At 41.0% G+C, this 23,167-nt stretch overlaps 1 protein-coding gene across 2 annotated transcripts in view; it reads right to left on the bottom strand.

Moving 5' to 3' along the window:
• The window catches only part of SP3 (Sp3 transcription factor), a 36,031-nt gene extending 13,351 nt beyond the window's left edge, over positions 1–22,680 (bottom strand). The window contains exons 1-5 of one of the 2 annotated variants that reach the window (XM_061380181.1): positions 22,423–22,680; positions 21,971–22,095; positions 21,663–21,776; positions 11,394–11,505; positions 10,143–11,309 (exon numbers count right to left, since the gene is read on the bottom strand). In XM_061380181.1, coding sequence (XP_061236165.1) covers positions 10,143–11,309; positions 11,394–11,505; positions 21,663–21,776; positions 21,971–22,095; positions 22,423–22,429 — 1,525 coding nt within the window. In that variant the 5' untranslated portion in view covers positions 22,430–22,680. Of the gene's footprint in view, positions 1–10,142; positions 11,506–21,662; positions 21,777–21,970; positions 22,096–22,422 lie in introns of both variants that reach the window. The other variant, XM_061380174.1, reaches the window with a different exon arrangement.
• Between the last annotated feature and the right edge of the window lie 487 nt (positions 22,681–23,167).

The following is a 23,167-nucleotide window of genomic DNA, read 5'->3' as shown; positions in this document are numbered from 1 at the left end:
CAATTTGTATATACATGTCATATATTAAATTTATTCTATATAAGCCAAGACTAAAACACTATACAACATACAGTGACTTACAGAATTAACCTTTCAAATTTGATACTATTAAGCATACTAATATATTCACATACAGCAACTTTAGAAAAAGGCAAAATCCTGATTTACTCTTATACAATAGGGCACATAAACAGGAATTCAAACACAGCAAAGTGGCAAGGCTGCCAGCACAGGCCAATTCAAGCCTCCAAGTAGTTCTTAAGGACCAGGATACATATGCACCATACTCTAAGTTCTTTTACCAATCAAGTGCTCCACAAAACATACACTGCATAAATTTGTGGTTTATTTAAAATAAGAATTAATGTTAATAAAACACTGTATTAAGAAGTTAATTTCATTTTGACCTTACTAACATTAGACACGCGCATATAATAAGTTTGTAATGTCTGTAGATGAATCCAGTTAGCACTGCATACACATACTACAAGAGATATCAACATGTCCTAGCAAAGATGAATGGATCAAATTAGAGTATGGATCTGTGTTCCCAAGAATCAACTCCGCTACTGAAGTCCAGTATTCCACGTCACATATGATTTCTCCTGTTACACTGACACACCCAAGTCACACTCTAATAATGGAGATACACCTAACAATAGAAACACTTCCAGAATGTCTGCTACTGCACACTACTTAGGAACTTCTCCCTTCAACTCATGCAACGCTTGTTCCACTTTGCAAGCTTTCATCATGATTTCCTTATACTTTTTTCATCAGTATCTCTCTATTCCCAGTCACCTCCAAACATCAGCACTATTACAGCAGCACAAAGGCTCATAATAGCTTTATAATGGTGGAGGAATGAGAAAATTGGAACAGAAAAAAAAAAGAGGGGCATGTAAAACCCCTAAGAGTTGAAGATACTGGAGAAAATAACGATTTTCATAGAAATCCAATAGTTTATAGCACTAATTTAAAAAAATGCAAAACTGAAATGAAATTACTGTGTAATTTTATGCTGTTTCCTGGTTATCTTGGTAAGGCAGAAAGTGTAGCTATTTCTTTAGGTATTGCTCATACAGACCATCTTCTACTCCAGGCACACAGAAAAGTACAAATGTAAACTGTCAATTTACAGACAGGACTTTTTAATAATTATGTAGATTATATTTTTAAATACAACAAAATTTCAAGATATCAAGAGATGAAGTGTTTATCTAGCCTCCCTAGGATATAGTATAGCAAAGAGTGGACTGTATCAAATCCCGTAGTGAATGTGATTGCCTATTTTGGGGGGGGGTGCCACTGTAATTTAGAGAACAGTACGAAAATGAAGGAGTAGAAGGGACAAACCATGGAGAAAAGCAAAAGGTAAGAGTCATCTCCAGTGTAATGGAACTGGAGATTATGCAAAATCATATAGAAGGCACCAACTCTGCATTTCTCCCTCAGTGGTCCTCTGGACGTGCTCCATTCTAATTCAGTCTCGGCTGACAGAACACTAGGTTCTACTCACACTCTGCAAAAAATCTGGCATTAAAAAAAAAATAAAAAATTCTATAATCCCTAAAGCCATGACAAGCTGATACAAACACCAGCAAATTGCAGGCAACTTTTTTTCCTACCAACTAAACAGAGGCTAGATGAAAGTTACATTTTTGTTACTATTTTATTTTCATGCTTTCAAATTTCTATATGCCCATTCTTAATTAAGTTCAAAACTTAGTTAAGTATGAAGGGGAAATTTTGACAAAAATACTGTTTCAAACTGCCTACAGTATGAAAATCATATGTTCTGTTCAAGCTGGTTTTGGTATCTAGTGAGCTAGATTTGTTATAAATTTTGCTTTCCTCTGAAGGATGGAAATTGGGATTTTTGTGTACAACTTTGTTCCAAAGGTAGTATTTCACAGGCACAGAAAGCCCAGAGCTGGCTACAATATGGAGCAAATTTAAGTGTATATGGCAAATAAAAACAATAACTAAGAGATTTGTTTAAAATGCCTCAGAGAAGAATAACTAAACTGACAAGATGAAACTATGCAGACGTAAATGGAGTTCAAACTATTCTTGAGTACATTTCAACTATAATCTAGTGTAGACAGAATTACTGCTGCCCACTAACACGCCCAGCTCATTTACCTTCTTGATCGACAAATGTATCAGTAAGGTTTCACGTTCTATCTTGGGTCTGTTTCAACTAGGACTTTAAAAAAAAAAAGCTGTTTTCTTCATCTATGAGAAAAGTTATTAGCTTATCCAACAGCCACAAAAATAGAGGTAAACTGAGAATGGAGGAGGATGCTGGCAAAAAACACTTCCTTTGAGAACTATGCCACCACTGTGGGTTTTTTTATATCTGCCTCTGCAGAATATCACATAAAGGCACTCTGAGCATTACCTGTAACTTCTCCAAACTGCAGGCTTCCAGTTTAGCTGCTTTTCCTAGATGCTGAAAGCCATCCTGCCTTTTTACTCAGCTAAGCTTTACAGGTTCCTGATCTGCAAAGCAGAAATATAGTCTTTCAACTGAACAGATCCACAGCAGCACTCCACATACCTTCACACCAATTTCCTCACAGAATCACAAACTGACTACAGTTTCAATGTCTTGTAATCAGTCATGCTTATTCATTTTTTTTCCCCAACAGATGCTTCCCTTCCCATCCCTTACAAGAAAACTGATGTGAATTCCCATCCCCTTTCCATCTTTTCTTGTTAATTTTATTTTCAGTTTTCTCTAGAGTGCAACTCACATTCCCTCAGTATCTTGACTTACCTTGTAATCTCTGTATGTCAGGGCACTATAATAAAGATGTTCAAATTTCTTGGACACTGTCCTTGTTCATTCCCACCCAAATTAAACTTCTTAAACTAAGCTATGTAAATTAAACCCTCCCAGGCAGCTGTGCAAGTCTTTTAGACATGAAACTCAAGAGTTAATGATTTCCACTCTTATTCGCCCCCTAAAACTTTTGAATTTAGATTTAGGCATTTTTATTATAAATTACACAGCAACAGAAGATGCACTACAGAATGTCATCTTGAAATACCTGTGAACCTCAGTTCAGAAGACTGTCATCTAATTTTAACAGTTCTAAATCAGATTTTAAGTTTCTGAAGAAAACTGCTGTGTACGACTCTAAGCACATGATCTCACAGTGTTGAATATTTAAGCAGTAGCACCAAAGAGATTAAAAATAGGGCTACAGATTTTTTTTCTCACAAGTAACGCCACATAACCATATTTCCAAGTGATCCTATGCATTAGTGTAAGCTAATTATTTAAAATTTGAACCACAAAAGTATTTAAGCCAACGCTACAACACATATAACGCATCAAAGAACAGTTACTTAACCCTACAGTAACTGTAGTTCTTTGAGATGTGTTACCTACAGATTCACAAGATCTTAGATTCTTACAGACAGTGATGCCCTTATTTTTTTACTTTTTTTTTTCCATAACTGAAAATATAAGATAACTAGAAACAGAGAAGAAGAGTTATCATGCTTGATATAGAAGCAGCCAGGAACTGCCGAAATAGGTAAGGAAAGCAAGATGACACAGAAGTCTGTGACCAGCAGGGTTAACTATTCCTACATAAAGGAGTGTTAGATTGCTGCTAAGGTCAAACAACAGAATTGTCAGCAGTAATTCAAGAAGACAGAACTGTTCAATAAATATTCCTGTTCTGTATTTAGGTGCAAGTCAAATAATGGTCCTATCACTAGATGAGAATGAAAAGATTCCCACTGACAGAAGACAGGAAGATGTAAAAACAGCTACTGAAATAAACACTTAATAAATCAGAAGATTAAGATAATTTTCATTCAGTAATTTTAAGAAAAGGCTGAAGAGCTCTCTGCAGTTTTAAGGTTGCAAGCCTTTGGCCCTTCGAATGCTCCAGTGGGTTAGAAAAAAGCTAGCACTATGATAATACTGAAGAAAGGGTAAACAAAGACTCAAAAAAGGTAAGGAAAGAATTAATGACACTCAAAATGGGATTACAGGAACAATTTGATTCAGAAGTCGTTTGTTTGGGTTTTTTCTAAAAACAAGAATGACCTCATTGTTGCTATAATATACTTGAGAATTCTGCAAGCGACTTACTGGGTTACAGTAGAACATTCAGATCAAGAAAAACAAAGTATAAAACATATGTGGAACACATGGATTAAAAACAGACATTAAGTTTAAATGCAGATTGAGAACTATCATTTCTGTATGATAAATAACGATGACATGTCACCGACAACGTCCTTAGAAGTTACTATCACTTGAAAAAATGTGCATTCTACAAGCAGTGAAAGACAACTCAGCTTTATCTTCAAGAGGGCAATCACAACTAGGATCCTAGGGAACATTCCTGGCATTATGAAAAGACTGCCATTGCCCTTGGTAGAAATTTCAGATACTTTTTATGAGCCAAATGCACCAAGAATTTAGCTTGAGAGATCAGAACCAAAGGATGTGATCCTGCCAGGAGGTTCAAAACGCAATAAAACTGCACAGAACCTGAAACAATGGACCTAAAGTGCTGAGACTGCAAAAGACAGAAGATGAGCTTCTTCCACACTTCTTTTTTAAGTTGAAGCAGTACTGGAAATAAAATCCCTTGCCTCTTTCACTTCACAGATACTTGCCATACACCCCCACAGATGTAAGTGAGTCTTTCTTTTGGTTCAGGAGTATCTTGTAAGAAAGGGTATTTGAAAAATGAAAAAGGAAGGAGTACCTGAAACTGGGTAATATATTCTTTTGTGAACATCCTGAGGGTATCTGAGCCTAAGATAAGACAGGCTACCCTCTTTAACCTCGACAGTCCAAGTTGCATCACCAGACACTCAGCATACATGACCGAATACTCACTTAAGAGCAACACACGTACAACAGAATTACACCTCACCACCATGGGCTGTAAGAAAATGAATTAGACTGAGCTGCTTTGGAACACAGAGCAGAAAGCACATGAAGTACAGACACAGAGGAAGGATCCGACAATTCCATTTTTTCAAGAGTTTTAAAAGCCAATTCTATTCCACAGCAGCAGATACTGCAATAAAACACATAATCAGACTAAGGTTATGCAAACTTTCCTTCACTTTAAGTGAGATAATTTACTGTATGCTGTTACCAGCAAGATTGTGAAACACATACAAGCATAATGTTCTAATTCTTCCACAATTTATTAATTTGCTTTGAAAATTATGAGAAAAATCAGGAATGTAATTTAAGCATGCTGAAATCAAACTATTTACGCAAGATTGGTACATAAATAGCTCTAATTCCTGCACAAACTTAAGTTTGCCAGTTTCCAATTTAATTTTTCATATAAAAAAATAAAACAGTGGGGGAATTGTTTTCAAACTATTTTAATTTTATGACATGCAAACTAAATGCCTCAAATGTAAATGGGATAGCCCAAACCAGATGTTGCTAAATGAAAATATTTACTTAACATCACTGCTTCAGTTTACCTCATGCATTTCAAACGCCTTTTTCTAATAATCAGATTCAATTTCATAATAATTCCATGCCCTTCTCTCGAAACCTCAGTATAAAGAATGCCTCAGAAGGAAAAACTGCATAACTGAAAGTAAAAATAAATATGGTTAAAAACTGGAACTTGAAAAGAAAGAGAAAAACCTAAGTTGTTTAATGCTGAAAACCAGCCAGAGCTTTTAATAAAGTTCTAGATGCCAGAAGAAAGCTATGCTGTAAATAGTACTACTTCACCAGAAACATTAAAACACTGAAACAACCATCCCTGCAAGTAAAACTGTAAATACTCCACTTTTAAATTTGTTTGTTTGCGGGTTTAGACTGCTTTACCTAACAGGAGTTAAACCAAAGCCTCACAAGACACCAGCAGATGAAACACAAGTTGTCACCTGGGCAGCTATTTACCTTGAAAATTGTCAGTCAGCTTTTTGGCCAAATTTTGAATAGCTAAATTACAGCAGCATGATAAAGACTTCGGGTTCTGGCAGGACTGGAATGAAGTCCCCACCACAAACAGCCAACCATTCCCACTTGCTGTCAACTGGTATAAGCTGATCAGCAGGCATGACTGTAAGCTTCAATGGCAGCAAGCAGATGAGTCCATTCGGTAACTGGGTATACCCCCGCAGAGGAGGAACTGGGAAGAAATGCAGAGTTCAGTTTTGCAGTGGCACTTTTAGCCAACTCTTGAAAGGACTCCTTTTGACTTGGTTCCAGCTGTAGACCAACATGGAAAACTGTCTGTAGGATTTTTTATTTTTAAATACATAAATCTTCCAGCTGAGTGTGGCTGGGTTGATAAGCAGCAAAGTCCCTTCTCAAGCCAATGCTACTTTCTTTCAGGTCACTTGCTAGTTTCTTCAGATGCTACTGGAATTGTCAAAAGAAGTATTAAAAAAAAATTAAAAAAAAAAAAAAGAAAAAAGAAAAAAAAGAAAAAAAAAGGCATTTTTATAAAAAGTTAAGCAACCCAGATAAGACCTGGCAAATCAGCTTTCTTTTCAGGAAATAACAAATCCAATACTGTGATTCAATACATTATAAATTAGCTGAGACAATATTACAACTAGATTTTCATTAGCACTGTTAAGTCTGGACAATGGCTTGGGGGAATCCAGTAACTTAAAAATTCTATCAAATGGACAAAACTTACAGGTTCAGAAACATGAAAACCAAGCTGGTACATCTCAGTATTCTCCTTTTTTTCCAAAAGGAAGGCTACTTGACATGAAATGTTTGAAGAAGAAATCTATAAACATGTTAACAGAAATAAATACCTTTCTTGAACATGTAAGGTGCTAAAGAGCAATGGGAACTGTGAGTGCAATAGCTCTTTTTGTTACGCACAATGCAGTATTTTATTACAAACTGCTAACAAAAGTAGACTGCTAGAGAGCTTTCTCTGATGTAGCTCCGTCTCAAGCCCAGAAGACTAAAGCCAGGACACAGGTGAGAAAGATAGCCCTTTGCCAGAGTTTAACATGTAGATACTATTTGATACAGCTTTTTCTTCTGAAAAGCGATGTAACCAATATCCTTCCCTTCTCCATTGCAAGGCACCAGCAAACACAATGAGAAGGAACATTCTAACACGCTCAGCCAAGGCTTTCCAGTGCATGGAAGTTTCTGGCTATGGACACCCAGCAAAAAGCAGATGGTTTTGGTAGAAGAGTAATTACTGGTCATTTTTCAAAGAAAATTGTACATTTACAACACAAAGCTATCAGCTTTGCATTAGGGTTGTGATGCCTTTCCATTACATAAACAAAATGCAGGACCTAGTTAAAGTCATTGTTTCGCCTCACACACTCTGTTGTTGCTTACTTGGGAAGGGAGGCTTGGAAGAACAGCTCTCACACAATGGGTTGTAGCTACCAATTTCCAAAACCTAACCCATGGTTCTCACAGCTACAGGGCTAACAGAGCAATCTACGTTATCTGGACTTCAGATAATTACCAACCATCTGTGACTCGAGATCAGGAATATGTTCTATTTTTGCCTCAGGTAGAAAAGTTTTGTTAAGTGAAAAGAGAAAATACAGCCTGATTGTTATGGAAGGAAGCACATTATCTGGGCTGGAGGGAGAAAATACCGGACACCCTTCTTAACTTGCTTCAAACTTGTCAGTAGTCTGAAGAAAAGAGGAATCAAGAAGCCTCTCACCCTTTTAGCTTTAGTTTCTCTCATTCTGCTGTCCCTTTCACATATTTTCCTCTTTCAGTTTAAAACTAAACTGGGTTTCCTCATCTGCAGATCAGAACAACAACATATTTTTGACCTGCAAAAAAATTTTATAATTTCATTACTGCTTCTAATTGCGTATTTGTTCTTCAGCCTTAAAAAAGCGTGCCACACTTATTGTGAAGGGTTATAAATGAGGAACATCACTGAAAAAGATTCTCTCAGATAACTTGGCTGTAGACAAAATATTAGATGCATATGGAAAAGACACTGAAGGTCACACAAAATAATTCAGTCTGATTCTGTTAGTTAGAAGCAGTTTCACATTGATCGTTACTTTGGAAAAGTGAGTTTCTTGTAACATAAAGGATGGATCAATTAAATTCTCCCCAAATTTAGGGGATGTCCATTTAACACCTTCCAGTCCATTTACTATTCCTAGACAAGTAGGAAAAACGTCATTATAAATCTCCACCTTATCTTTCATATAGCCAGGTGTCTATAGCTATTCACTTCAGGCAGTAGTTTCTATTCATCTACTGCTTCTGCCTATTTAATCACATGTAATCACTATTACTCTTTTCCCTTCCCATGTGAAATTTCTCACAGGAAAATACCGTTAAGGAATGTTTGCATTTTATTACGAACCACCATTAAAACACTCTCAAGGACTGGCAATAGACAAACTAATGCACACAGCAAGCTCAACTTTTTTTCATGTGTCTCTTCATTTGGTTCCTCCCTCCTTTCCCTGTCTTCCAAAGATTCTGCTGTGCCACTCCACAAGCAATAACATTAGCTGCATGATCCCATACCAAATATAAGTATCAGAAATAAAAAGGTTCTCATCCTCCTTGTATCTTACGTTAAGCCAAAGAGCCCTTATGGCACAAGTTAGATTTTGGCATTTGAGTTTAGCTGTATTATAATGCACCATACATGCTTTTTGTTACTGATGTGTATACCCCATGTAGGTAACAAGGTGATGGAGACAAAGCCAAGACTTTCTGTGGTCACTGGAAATGGAAAATTTAATTATCAAGATTTTCCCATCCCCCCCACCCCCCAAACAAAGCCTGTGAGCAGTACACTCATCAACAGTTTGGTGCTGCTCCCTACAAGCCAGTGATGAGTAGGCTTACCTAAGTGCAGGTAATTTTGTCTTGCTAATACATAACTCGCTTTCAAAACAAAATGAACAAAAAAACCCACCCCAGCTTATTATTTTAAATTCAAATTTTAGATTACAAAGGAAAAGCGAACTTCCTGATGTAGAATATACCAACATCAATAACTACGTAAGTATCATAATCAGTAGGGCTTTTGAAAGAAAGCGGCTTCAGCAGCTCCTCTAGGCATTTTTCATGTAATACTGCATTCTTCTCACATGCTTAAATAGGGATACAATGCAAAATGTTTATGTTTTACTTAAACATTTATGTTTCAGTATCTTAATAAATCAGTCTTGGATCATATGATTATAGTAAAGCAGTTATTTCCAAGCTACCTTGCTCCCTCCAAACCTACCTCTACTGCTCACTCTTCCCCTCGTAACTAGCCTGGCCACAACCCTGCAATGATGATATTAAATGGCTTCTGGTACAGCAAAATGTCTTGAACCCCAATCATATCTTATCCTTTCTTTTAGGTAGCTACACCCTGAAATTTGGAATGCACTGTATCAAATTTAACAAAAATAAACAGGCATGCTTATTTTTTCTCACATTAAGAAACACCTATTTTAAGAAAACACCCTTTCTCTGCTCACAGAGATAAAACACATTATGAAGTTTATCATTAACAATTGCACATTCTAAAACATAAGGTAAAGAAATAGTACTGGAAATTCACATACGTTCTTAAGAACAGCTTCCATTTTGATTATTACATGCTTGTTTCACTTCTGCTTACACGAGTTTTGTACACCATAGTTACACCAATATTAAACCAGTAGGAAACAAATCTAACAAACAGCAGATGTATAACAGCACCTCAGGGGGTCTGAAAATTTTCAGGGGAAAAAAAAATTCTATAAAGGGAAATGTTGGGATTTTCCATGAAAATTTCCTCTATTCAGGACTGGGAAGAACAGGGTATGCTAATGATACTGCTGGTAGTCAGATATCCCCTTTCCCAATTTAGCACACAGGTCTTCTCCATGGTAAGACTTTTAAGCACCAATAAACATTGTATTAGAAGTGCTGTTAACCAGTATGACCAGCTGGGAGTTACAGGGGCCTATACTAAAAGCAGCAAGGTGGGACCATATTCTGCCATTACAGGAGTTTCTAAAGGAACATTAATTTCAAATAAAAACTGTCATCAGTACGTTTAACCCACTGTATTTAGTAAGCTTCTGCAGCAAGACAATAATGTTATTCCCATTATAAGCCTTTAAACCAACCACACACAATAACAAAAAACAACCTTCTTCAAAAAGAGTAAAATAAATACCTGCAGGACTGCCAGCATTTTCTCCTTGATGCAGCTGAATACCAGCAGAATCTATAGAGTTTACTGTAACTGTCTGTAGATTTGGCAATTGAGCAGTGCTTAGACTAACGGGAGTTGATGTCAACGCCCCACCTGCTGCAACTTGACCAAGAGTGAGAGTCTGCACAGGGGTTAGAGTTATTTGTTGACCAGGTGCATTCTGAATTTGCAAGTTCTGCAAGTTCTGAACTCCTTGCACTTGAAATGTCTGCCAGGTTATCTGCCCAGAAGGGGTCACTGTTTGTGCCTGAATTAAAAAAGTTCCAGGATTCAGCTGCAGTTGAAGATTTTGAAGAGCCTGTTGAGATATACTTTGACTTGCTTGCACACCATGGATTGTCTGTTGCGCAATACCTTGTACAATCTGGGCTTGACTGGTTGGCTGCTGAGATTCTTGAAGCTGTATGTGTTGTACAATTGGCTGTGCTGTGGAGACCTGAATATTTTGAGCCTGCGTGTCATCAGAGACTGATGTCTGGATGTAATTTCCCTGAAGATCAGAACTATGAACTTGACCACTAGTTGTGGTCAAGTTGTTTGCATTTTGTTCCAATATACTCGAACTGTCTATGGTAACGGGCAACTGTGATGAAGATGATGTTGGCACAAATAAGTCATTATCAGTGGCGGTTTCTGTGATTTCAGGAGAAACTTGCTCACCAGTCCTTTCAGAAGTATCTGAATTATCCATGGCTTGTCCAGTATTTATCAAATGCCCATCTGCATTAATGCCTGCTGTCATGGTTTGAGAACCACTGCCAAGTCCCAGAGAATCTAGATCAACACTGTTGATGGGTACAAAAGTAATATTTCCTGGCAGTCCAAGAGGGACATTAGCAACTACTTGTGCTTGGCCAGGGAAAGACGAACCACCAATTGCAACTCCCTGAACCTGGACTTGACCAGACTGTGATAAGATATTCTGAATATTAGCTGAAGGTGTTCCAGAGGCAATGATGGTTTGGTTAGAGCCAGGAATGATCTGGATTTGACCAGTTTCTTGATTTATACTGCCATTATCAGAAGAGGCTGCAAAGCCAAGTTGAACCTGCTGACCATCCGCTGTCTGGATCTGGGGTATTACTTGGTATTGCACGTTAGACACTGTACCATTCGACGAATCTGATCCTGGTGCAACAGAAAAGATTTGTTGATTTTGCAAACTCTGAATAGGAAGGACATACTGCCCACTTGAAGTTACTGTGGCCGCACCTGGTATCTGTACTATATTACCAGCTTCATCCTTTATAGTGGCAGGAGCTGCAGACAAGACCTCCCATCTATTTGGAGCTCCTGTTAATTGCACAGAAGCCAAATCCCCTGTCTGAATAAAAAGAAAAAAAGAAAACACAAAATTAAAACAAGAGAGGTACAGACTACATGCTAGCACAGTCATGCAATTCAACACTAGAGATTGATACACTACTGGGAAACATGCAGCGCAGCCCATATGAACAACAGCAACATGATTAGAACTATGAAGTACAGATATTGTAAGTGAGCTAATGCCTAGTTCAGAGTAACCAACCTGTGGGTTGTGAGCTGCGTGTTGCTCGCGAGCAGGTCAAAAGCAGCTCCTGTGCCATGGCTATGGCTGGTGACCAGCAGCAGGGTTATTCTGGTATGGGGGCTGCTGGGTAATCCAAGTCCCTGGCTGTGGGAAAAAGGGAGCTGGCAGCAGCTGTTGGAGCTCTCATCACCAGGTTACCCTGGGACTCAGCTACACTCCTTGCCTAGCCCAGCATCTATCACACAGAAGTGAAGGAATCACCATGAAACCAGTGTTGCCAGTATCTCCTGGAGCCCCACTGCCTTTTGACTGACTCTGTGTAATACATCGCATAGATGTGCATGTTGCGACTCTCGGGAGTACAGAGAGTGTTAAGAGGTGACTTAATCACACAGTTGGAAAGACTGAGTAGTCTCAGTTTAAGTTACGCATAATACAAAGTCCTAGTATTTATAAGCTTGTATGAGTTACTGTTTCACTAGGGAAGAAGGCCTCTAAACTAAGGACTTTTACACTGAAATCACAGTTGCATAGTTATATGTATCTGTTAGGAGACACACACAAAAAAAAATCTATCTTCATTAAGCTGGAACAATAGGAAAGGTCAGTGTTTCAGAACAGACCCCAAATGGCTAAAGAACCAAAAGACTGATGAAATATGCTTTTGTTTCTTATTCAGTAAAGGTAAATTGCACTTACCTTTTTTTTACCAAAGCAAGCTTTTTCAGAATAGAGTATTAAGAATTAGGTTTAACATCCTGCAATGCTTAGGATAGATCTGTGTAGTCAACCAACTTGGTAAGTAACCACCAATCTAAAAAAGATGTAATTAAGTTTCTCCTTATCTGTTTTATGGCACTACAGTAAATCAATGGAGTAATTTTTTATTTAGCAACAAATAAAAAACTTGTCTTACAACTCATTCAGCTCCGTGAAAAAAAATTTGTCTCTTTGGCAGAGTCCACAGGACACAAAGCTCTAATCTGGCCTTCTACACTGATGCTTTGATCACTCCTGGTAGGAAAGTTACGAGAGCGTACCACAGCTTCCTTCTGATGCTGCACTCTGACTTCCTTTAGAAAAAAAAACTGGATATGCAAATTACAAAACACAGCTTATACTTCTCTAACATTACACTGAGACTTAGCCAGCCTGAATGAATCTTATGGCATGCATCCGAGTGAATTTAGTCCACAGTGTAGGCTGGGACTTTCCTAGTTTCACTTTCTTATCCTGTTCCAAGATGCAACACTAAAACGTTTACACATACAAGAAAAATACTCTATTTAAGCCTGAGTACTTATTAAATAGTTTTATTACACTTGGTAAACTTCATTTCCAACAAGAAAACACACATCTTGGTTCTAAATTCCTCTGTACAGCTAATAATTTTGAATTAAAAAAGAATTCTAGCCTTCTTTTGCCCTTAAAGATACGTATAATCTTTCAGGTAGTTTATGAGTAAATAGATACAGCATCACCAGAATAAAACTAATTTTATAGCCTTAATGCTTGAAGGATCAGGAAAAGGAGTAATGATAATTTCATTTTATTATTTTATTTTCCTCTTACACTGATCAGTCTTTCAGTTAAACAACATATTTAAATCCTTTATTTTTTCATGCTTGTAATTTATGAGATTAGGAAAAAAATATGCAATACTCCATATCACACCATTTTATCTAGAAAAAGGGCAAAAAAGCCCATTTTCCTCTATTACCATATTAGCTTTATACTTTTATATTTACACATAGGTACTGGCTGCTGAAATGCTGCTAAGAAGGTTGTAACTACTCAGTTCACTAGTACAGAAATACTTATTAATTGAAGTTTTTATAAAGTAGCAAAAGACACAGAAAATTCATAGATAAGCATAAGTCAGAAAATACCAAAAGCAAAAATAAGACCGTTGTATGTTTAGTGTTTTTCATTGTAAAATAAATGTATAATATAATGTGCTTATAGTATCTGTTAGAACAAGAGAGAAAGAAAAAGTAATGGGAACCATTACAAATCTAATATAATTTCCCACTAATTTTACACTATGTACAAGCAAATGTTAAATATTTAGGCTTTAGGTGGACTGACCTAATAGGCCATAGTATGTCTATCTCTACTCACACGTAATATATAGGAGTATCCTCCACAGAAATAGATCAAAGAGAGCCCATTTCCTTCATGAGATGGAAATGACCTGCCTTATTCTTCTCCTCCTCAAACGTATTTCAAGCTCCACATCACCACCCAATGGCTTTTGCCTTTTTCATGTTGGGCACACATCTCACCTTTTCATGATCTGGTGAAATTGTCCCTCAAATCCTACTCTGTAAGGGTTTTAGCTCAACACAGCCATTCTTTTAGTAGATGCACTTGTCAGTCCCTCGAGGAGTTCACAGTAGCCGTGGACATGGACATGAAGCTATTGCTACACATAGTGCATGAAATGCCTGTTATTCACATGTTGCTCCTATGGCTGGCTTTATCAGACACTACCAGATGAATCATGAGCAGGGAGGGGCAAAGAGAGGGCGAGGCTTTCAAGAAGCTTATCTGTTGCCTATCTGGCAACTATCAAAATTCCTAATTTTGAAGCATGAAAAAAACCTGTATGGTAAAGAGTATTTGAGGATGATCTCTAATCTCAACTGGTTATCACCCTGTCATAACAAGCTTGACTTATACCCTTTCTCAAAGTCTGCTGAGCTAGAAAGATATTTCTTGGGCTCCTTTTTCGTATTGAAAAGAGTAGTAACTTCTCACTGCATACTCAGCAATAAAGCATTGTTTCAGTAACTCAAAGTTCTACCACTAATGCATGAGCAGCAACATCTGCAGCCTACTCACTGATCTTTACAGCGCAGTCATAGTAGACCCGAGATTGTTTGCTGTCTATTATCCATCCATCAAAAATACTGGAAAATTCTACTAGGGTAGAAATAAAGCAACAGCCCTCTGTCTTACCAACTGATACTCAGACAGCAGTTACATGAAAACTGCTCCTTTAAGAGAAGGCTAGGCGGTTGCAATCCAAAGGCTATGTGTCAAGAGGAAGGGACAAAGATCTGAGGGAAGTTCAGCATTAGCACTACTCTGCCAAGGAGGACAGAACAGGAAGCAACGGGGTGTTCACTGGAAGCAGTATCAGGAAATGAGAGAAAGAGACAGGAACAGAGCAAAGAGTGGATGGCACAAGGCATGGGAAGAATTAAAATCAAATGATAGGTCCACCTGGAGAAAGGTCAAGTACCACCGAAGAGTGGAAGCAACAACTGCTGTTCAGCCTGTCTTTTGATTCTTTAACAAGCCTTGTATAGTTTCCAGTGTGTAAAATAAAAAGATCTCCCTGAGCCAAAATTCTCATCCCTGAAGAATGAGGGGTCATAATAAATAAAAATCTAGTAATTGTCTTGTTCAAGTTGTTTAGAGAAAATTAAAGGAACACTAAGTCAAATGTGGAAGGAAATAAAAGAAACACATACAAAAGATAAGATACTTTTAAAAAGCAATCTAAACCAAATACATTTAAAAAGCCATCAAAACCATGCTGAGGGATGGGACTTGGGGAAAAAGAAGATCTTTCAACAAAGTAAAACTGGAAAGGGGAGAAACACCCCTGTAGGAGCAGGTATATGTGGTACCACCTGCATTTCCACGTTAAATGATATCAACTGGACACATGCCAATACCCATTACTATTTTAGTGCTACAGAACTTCAAAACCTTTATCTGTGCCAGTCTATTGTGGAGTGCTTTTTGCTGCACTTTTCAGAAAGTCATTTTTGCGCCATTTAGTCCTGGAGCAAAAGCATCAGCAAAATGAGCAGAGGTGGACAGATAATGAGTCACGAGCTCCCAAACATTTAAAAATCACATACCTAATGAAGAAGATTGGCCACTGCCTCATCCAAATTGTTGTTTTATGAAAGAGCTAGGGCTCTAATGCATGAGCTTAATACCATGTGTTTACCAAGCTACAGTAAACTATCTGTGCATTCTTAGGTCATTACAAATATAAGATAAAATGCACTTGCTTCAACTCTTTCATTAAGGTATGAGCTAATACATTCTATCTTGTATTTGCCATAGGTTAAACACATGTTCAACATCAGTCACTGTGGTTCAGATGACACAAAGCTGCTTGTTAACGCAAATTAATTCTGTTGCATGTTTCAGCCATCTTACAATGAAGCCACTCAGTTCAGAGAAATGCATTTTCCCAAATCAAAAGTTCAGAGAACTGAAGAATTTTTCAGGGAAAAAAATATTATCTGGGGCTGCTTAAAACATTATTTTAAAAGCCAATTCCAATCTGGTGAAATGTATCTAACATTTAATTGTGTCTCATTTAAGGAACATCTACATCGTTTTGCTTGAGATGGACAACTGGATCCAAATCTTTTATAGCTTGTTTTTAACCAGCAGAACTTCAGGACCCATCTAAACTAAAACAACATGACATCCTTGACACCAGCAGACACATGACAGCTGCAGTATTAACAAATGAGCAACAAGGAGGCATTTTTAACTAGATTGCATTTAACTTCATTTGTTTATCAATTATTAATCTATATATGTGTATTATTCTCTATATAACTCCATGCCAAAATAGAATTTTGCATAGAAATTTGTGTGAAATGGTTCGTTTTCCTCATGCCTTCAACTCAGGTGCTGAAGGCTCTACCAAATAATTCAGGACAAGAAAGATGAGCTGAGGGCCAGTCATTCGCATCTCTGGGAAGGCAATGAAGCAAATAACCTTGAAAATAACCTTTTGAAAAAAGAATTACCTTCAAATAACCTTGGGGGGAGGGAGGAGATGATCAGAAGTAGCCTAGATTTAGGAAGGGGAAGCAATGCTTAATTAACTAACCCGACAACTTTTTATGATGAGACAACTGGCTTGGTAGATGGAGCTAGGCAGGGGGTATTATTTGTTAGAAATACCCCCTGACTGTGCTTTAAACAAGGGGGTTGGGACCAGACAACCTCCAGAGATCCTTACCAGCCTCAACTGTTTTACTGAAATCTTAACACTTCTTAATAAATGTTCAAATGCCAGAGAGAGAACTTTCTGCTTTATGCTGTCTTTAAAAATAGAAATGTTTTAGAATATGTATTTTCATACTTCTACACTTGGTTCTGATCCAGCCCTAGGAAGATGTAACTGGAATACAAAAATCAAAGAACATTTAAAAAGGTGAGCTTTTGAGAAGCATACTATTAGGCACTACAGTCTACCTGATACTTCTCTGCTTTGCAAAAGTATAAAATGGAGAGAAGCAAGACAATCCCAGGAAGACTTCTATGGTGGCTGAAAACGTTGTATATAAAAACACTGAAAACATGGTCTATCTGTTCACATACAGAAACTTAGCATCAGGAAGCTGTATTACCACCCATAAAGGAGAAAATGGATGTCAGAATAACTTTGAGCTTCCTCAAAACCATCATATAAGCCAGACAACTAAGAAGTATGGATAACTCAGACACATGACATTCATCCATAGTTTTGCTTAGTGGGAAACATGAAATTTAAAATGCCTTCATATTTCTCTATCCTACCAGCACTATCACTATTTCCACCTAAACTGAGGTTAAGCTGTTTGCATCTCAGATGGCTAATGTTCTGAGGCATACGTAAACTGGAATTCCAGATTTTTGTTAAGTTCTGCGAAGTACAGATACTCGACTCTAAAGTTCAAGATATGCCAAAACAATCTTACAAGACTCCAACACTCTTTGTAAAAGATACAAACAAATGCTTTGTCTACAGCAGAGAAGCGATACTCATCTTCTCCACTTCCCCCCATAATTGCTAATCATTAACCTCTCCAAATGTTTTCCACATACTGTTGGTAAGCAACGACACAAATAAATCATTCCTCCTGCCTTTTTTTTTTTAACTAGAGAATCAGTGTAGCCTGCTGCACACTAGACTACATACCATAACTGGGGCAGCCATCTCTGACAGCTCCCATTCTTTTGAGGCTGAGAAAGCCAAGAGTTTTCTCATCCAGCCTGCCTCTTTCCTCAATTCACCCACCTTCCAGTTATCCAACCTCACACTCCCATCACAGAACCAACTAGGTAGGAAAAGAGTTCCACAGTCACTGAGTCCAACCACTACCCCAGGACTGCCAGCCTTGCATTGTATCCTCACCTACCCAGTCATGGCCAGCACAGCCAGAAAAATGGCATTTGAGAGCATGACAGTTCAAGAGGGGGTCTTCAGCTTTGTGTTGCAATGAAGTAAGAGAACATAAAGAACTGGTTATCACCTCAACTCTGTAACTTCTTAAACAATCACCTGATCACAAAACAACCACACAACTGGCCATCAAGGCTTTGGTGGAACTGAATTTTAGAATCTGTTTCCTCTTTTGTTTTCTCTCCTATGCACAGCTCTGCTTCTCCTTTCCACCTAATGCTAAGGTCTTTGCAGAGGTTTAGACTGAATTGAAACTAGAGTATTTATAACTAAATGAAAAAGAATCTGAAAGTTTAAAGCAGAATTACTAGTTAGCAGTAAACAGTGAAAAAGCAAGACCCAAACTAAAACTACTCAGACACTAAATTCCTAAGAGAGGAAAAGACATCCATAGAGGTCAAAACATACAATCTGTCATTCTAGGTCAGGCAGTAGTGCATACCATCCCAGCAAGGCTTTCACATACACCTGTAAGTAGCAATCAATATTGAAGGGGAAGTTTCCACAGCAAGCATTTGAACCAGCCATGGATGCAGCAGTATGGCAACTGAGGAAAAGATTTTCAGGTAAGCAAGCCACAAGGTCAAGGCCATCTACATTAAAACCAAACACCAGCAGGCAAAACACAAAGTACTGGTATAGGATGATTGTAGGCAGAAAAAGTATCATTGTGTCAAAGCCTAAGCTGAAAGGCTGCAATCTCCATCAATGTATAAAGACGAGATTAGCAGTAATGCCTGCTAGTATTTTGTCATCGAAAAGCAAGTAGAGCTCTAACCAGAATCCTGGGCCAAGCTGAAAACCTTGTGGACTAGAGACAGCCTGCCCAGTTCATTGACCGAATGGAACACAAAGATGGTTGAGTTTAGTTCTGTCAACTGTCTTCTTCACTCATGTTCCATACCAAGTAGCTGTCACTCTCATTAGTATTTCTATTTCCACATTAATCCTTTCAGTGGCATAGAAGTGGCATCCACTCAAACTGCAGGCTTGGATTCAGATATCAACACAGAATCATAGAATAATTTCAGTTGGAAAAGTCCTCTGAAGGTCATCTGGTCTGTGCTCAAAGCAGGGCCATCCAGATCACAGCAAATACAACCACATTTGCTCCAGCTCTTCCCTAAATCCCAGACACGCAATATTTCTTGCATTCCTATGGGAGTTTCGTTGTTGCTGATGCTTTTAAATCATACTGCTGGGCTCTTGGGGAGCAGCTGCAGCATGCCATTTCAGCCAGGAAAGCAGTGTGCTGTAACTGGCTAGCCTAGTACAGTGGCTCCAGCCCTGCCAGCTCCTACCCAAGCAAATGTCAGTAAGGCGTTACCAAAATACCCCCAAAGAGTCAGCACTGCTCTCCTTACACATGCAAGCTCTTCAAAAGCTTCTAAAAGGAAACACCTAGTTTAACTTCTCCTATCCATTTGTATGGATTGAGAGTTCTACCAGACATGAAGCAGGCAGAACTGCAGTCCAGGTATAGGAAATACTGGGAAAGAACTGCCTCCCCATCACTGCATTAGTTACCATCACTCATATACAGGTATCAAACCGATTCATCTATACTCCTGAGAAAGGGATGAGCATCCCAAACACCAGGATGACAATTATGTCTGTGTCCATGCATACAGATAGAATTTTCTGTATGAGTTATGAGTTACCTACAGTCTAAGCCTTTTCAGCTTCTCCCTCCCTCTTCCACCTCCCAACAAGATAGACTCAGGGCCCCCGGGGAGGTGGGGGTGGAACACGGATCTTCACTGCACTAAATCCCTTTCAGCATTCTGTTTTTCATAAGGAATATATTTCAGGGACTTCAGTCTCTCCCCTCCCTCTATTAAGGTCATCTTAATTAACTCCAGTCTATTTCAGCTACTGTAGGTATCTCCTCCAATTTATATTTAGTTTCCACTCAAAATATTCTGAATCATTCAAAAGCTATGTGGTAGGAGTGTAAAAATTACCAGAATGCTATAACCTACCTCACAGCAGATATGTAGGAGGGGCCTATCTTCATGTATGGAAAGCAGTGAGTGAGTTTATATTCATATTTAGTTTTAACTAAGATTTTGGCTTCTCTTGAATTACTTCCGCCTTGTCCTGAAAAGTACCTTATATATAAACATAACGACAAACGAATTTAACACAAATAAAGTACAATTTCAAAACCACTTTGCCCATTTTGAACTATCAGGGACCATTTGTCCTGTACTAGCATTTTAGTAGCCTGTCAGACCCAGCACAGCTCATACCAGAGGAATCAATCTATCCTCAAGACAAACAATTCTAGCTTGAAAATGAGAACAACCTTAAGGTAGATATAGAAAAGCAAGCTATCATTTAAGCATCACATATTTTTCAACATGTCTGTTTATGCAAGAGGCAGCTCCAACATTCAATTTTTCAACACTGTATGCATCTAGTATCATGAAACAAATCTTAAGAGGTATCAGACATTTAACATTGTCTAGAAGTATTTTTAAAACATGTTGCTTAAGAAAATAAACAGGTTCAGCAGAAAGAACATTTGAAACAGGGTCAGAATCTTAATACATTTTCGAGCTCTGTCATTAGTCTACAAACAGCTGCGTGACCTCAGACAACTATTTTGCTCAGCTTCCTTTTATGTAAAGTAAGCTGAAATGCACAGATGAAAAGTATTTTAAAGTTCAGCACTTGAGTATTTAGTAAACTTAACATTATGGTTAACATTTTGACATTTGTTAAAAGCTTGCCAAAGCCACTTCATCCATCAGTACAATGCTCTGCCGTTTTATTTCCTACTTGCAGAATCCTAAGAACACACAAGGCTATTGCACAGCAGGTATAAAAAACAAGACTCACTTTAAAAGCAAAAGAAAAGCAGATAATTTTTTGTCAAGGACTAAGGCCAAAAAAAGGCTTAATTGTGCAATTTTAGAACGTATTTTGGAACTCCCTTTTAACAGATCAGTATTTTTAGGCATCGGTTATTCAGAAACACACCATCTCTTTTTTAACTTCAAGAGCATTATGTCAACAAGAGAGTTGGGCTAGACCAATTAAGGAACATGCGAGTTTCCATTAGGCTTTTGTTCTGAAGACTGTTAAACTGGCTTCAACAAGAACACGTTTCTAGTCTGCAAGATCCATCTCGCCACACAAGGTCTCAAGGTCATCACGGCTCCTTTCAGAGCCGACAGCGCATGAGAGATAAGGACAGAAATTCGGTTTGCAATACGAGGGACTGCATGATAACTGCGCCTACAAAAACCGCGTCGATACAGGAAGCAGCTTTCCACCACCGCGTTCGCTTCTTAACAGCCATTTTACTTCTAACTACATCCTTCCCTACAGCCAGCCTTCATTTTGTGTTCCTGCCTGGGTGCGCGGCTCCAGGCTGACAGCCGAGGAGAGGGTACCGGCTGCGCTCAGGTGGAGGTGAGATGCCTCCCAGCCTCGCCGGATGCCGAGCGAGCCGCTCCGGTGCCAAGGCCGGGGGAGGGAGGTTTCCCGCCTCCCCCTGTGTTTGAAAGTAAATGAAGACGCCGCTCTCCATGGCGGGGGAGGGGGGAGCTAGGCTCCCTCCTCCTCCCGGGAGCCCGGCTCCTCCTGGAGAGGCAGGGGAGCCCGGGGACCCCTCTCCTGGCAGGTCGGCCCTGCTATCGTCCCTCCCCCCGGGCGGGCAGTGCCGTGTGTCCCGTCCCTCCCCCCGGGCGGGCGGGCTGGCTGTGCTGTCTCTCCCCCCGGCAGGCCGTGCGAGAGCGGCGGGGCGGGCACTCACCGCTCCGGCAGCGTGAGAAGCAGCGGCGGCGGCGGCCTCATCCTCCTCCGGCGACGGCGGGCCGATCTTGCTGCAGGTGGCCGCCAGCAGAGCGAGCGGTGACGGCTGAGCGTCCTACCCACAATGGGCGGGTTCAGGGAGAGAAAGTGGGTGGCGGTTAGTGCGGGACAGCGACCGGGCTCCTCGCAGACGCGCACACAGGAAGCGGCGGCGGCGGCACCGGCTCCCGCACCCGCTCACAACGTGTCACCCGGGGGAGGGCGGGCGGGGGGGGGGGGGGGAAGGGGCCCAGCTAGGCCTGCGCTTACCTGGGGGGCTGCCGCCCCGGCGGAGGCCGAGGCGGCGCCGTTGCCGTGCTGGAGATACTCGCTGTGGCTGCTGCTGTCCACGTCTAAGGCAGCCATTTCCTCTTGTTTCACGGGCTTCTCGGGAGCTGCGGGCACAGCGGGGAGGGGGAGGGGAGAGTCACTGACGGGAGCGATCACCCCCCTCCCTCCCTCCCTCTCCCTCCCTCTCCCCCCCCCTAACCCCAGCGCTCCCCCCGCCCTCCCGCACGGAGCCCTCCTCCTCCTCCTCCTCCTCCTCCCCGTGCTGCTGCCCCTGCCCCTCTTCTCCCTCCTCCCCCTGCTCCTCCTGCTGCTGCTCTCAGTGCCGCTCTCGCCTCGCTCGCACACGGACGCTCGGGGGCCGAAGCGGGGAAGCGCAGGGCCGGAGCAGGAGCAGGGAGCCCCGCGGGGCGGCTCGGTCGGTGCGTACGTACCGGTCATGGTGTGAGTGCGAGCGGCCGGCTGGCTGGCTTGGCTGGGCGGGAGGCAGGCAAGGCAGGCTGGCTGGCTCGCACACAGGCCCTGCTGGCTGGGGCTAGGCGGCTGCCGCCGGGGACATGCTTATTGTGCTCACGGCGGGCTGAAGCGGCGGCGGCGGCCCGAGCCTACTCCGGGGTTTTTTTTCCTATTTTGATTGACGGTGCGGGAAAGCCGAAAGGTGGGGCTTGCAGCGGGAGAGGGGGCCCGGCCGACACCGCCGCCCGCCCGCCCGCCTGCCAGCCCGGAACTCCCGCCTACGCCAGCGCTCATTGGCTGCGCTTCGCCGCCGTCGCCGCTCGCAATGGCTGCGCGGCCTGCCAGTCACCTTCCAGGGGCGGTGGAGTGGGGGGGGGAGCCCCATGCCGAGGCGGCTTCCTGTTTGCCAGGGCTTGTGCGAGGAACAATGAGCGGGACCCGCCGAGAGTTAGAGGCCTGCTCGAGCCGCGGGCCTGCGCGGGCCCCGCGCTGCAGGGAAGCAGCCCTGCTACGGTTGCCGCGCTCCACTCTGGCGCCGCGCCGGGGGGACGCGGCCCGCGGGGCCTGGCTGTCAGCCCGCGCCGCAGGGGTCAGCGCAGAGGCACAGCTGCTCGGCGGCGGCGCTGCTCTCCCCCCACCTCAGCGCCCCCCCCGCACCCCGTTCCCCCGCCGCGCAGGCGGTGCGGTGAGCGTGTGCCCGGGAGGCGCCGGGCTGGAGCCGCG

The sequence above is a fragment of the Neopsephotus bourkii genome, unplaced genomic scaffold (assembly GCF_033783945.1).
Source record: "Neopsephotus bourkii isolate Nb327-2 ecotype Australia unplaced genomic scaffold, CSIRO-AGI_Nbou_v1 NB_196, whole genome shotgun sequence".
Lineage (NCBI taxonomy): Eukaryota > Metazoa > Chordata > Aves > Psittaciformes > Psittacidae > Neopsephotus > Neopsephotus bourkii.
This window is presented reverse-complemented; position numbering and strand designations above follow the sequence as displayed.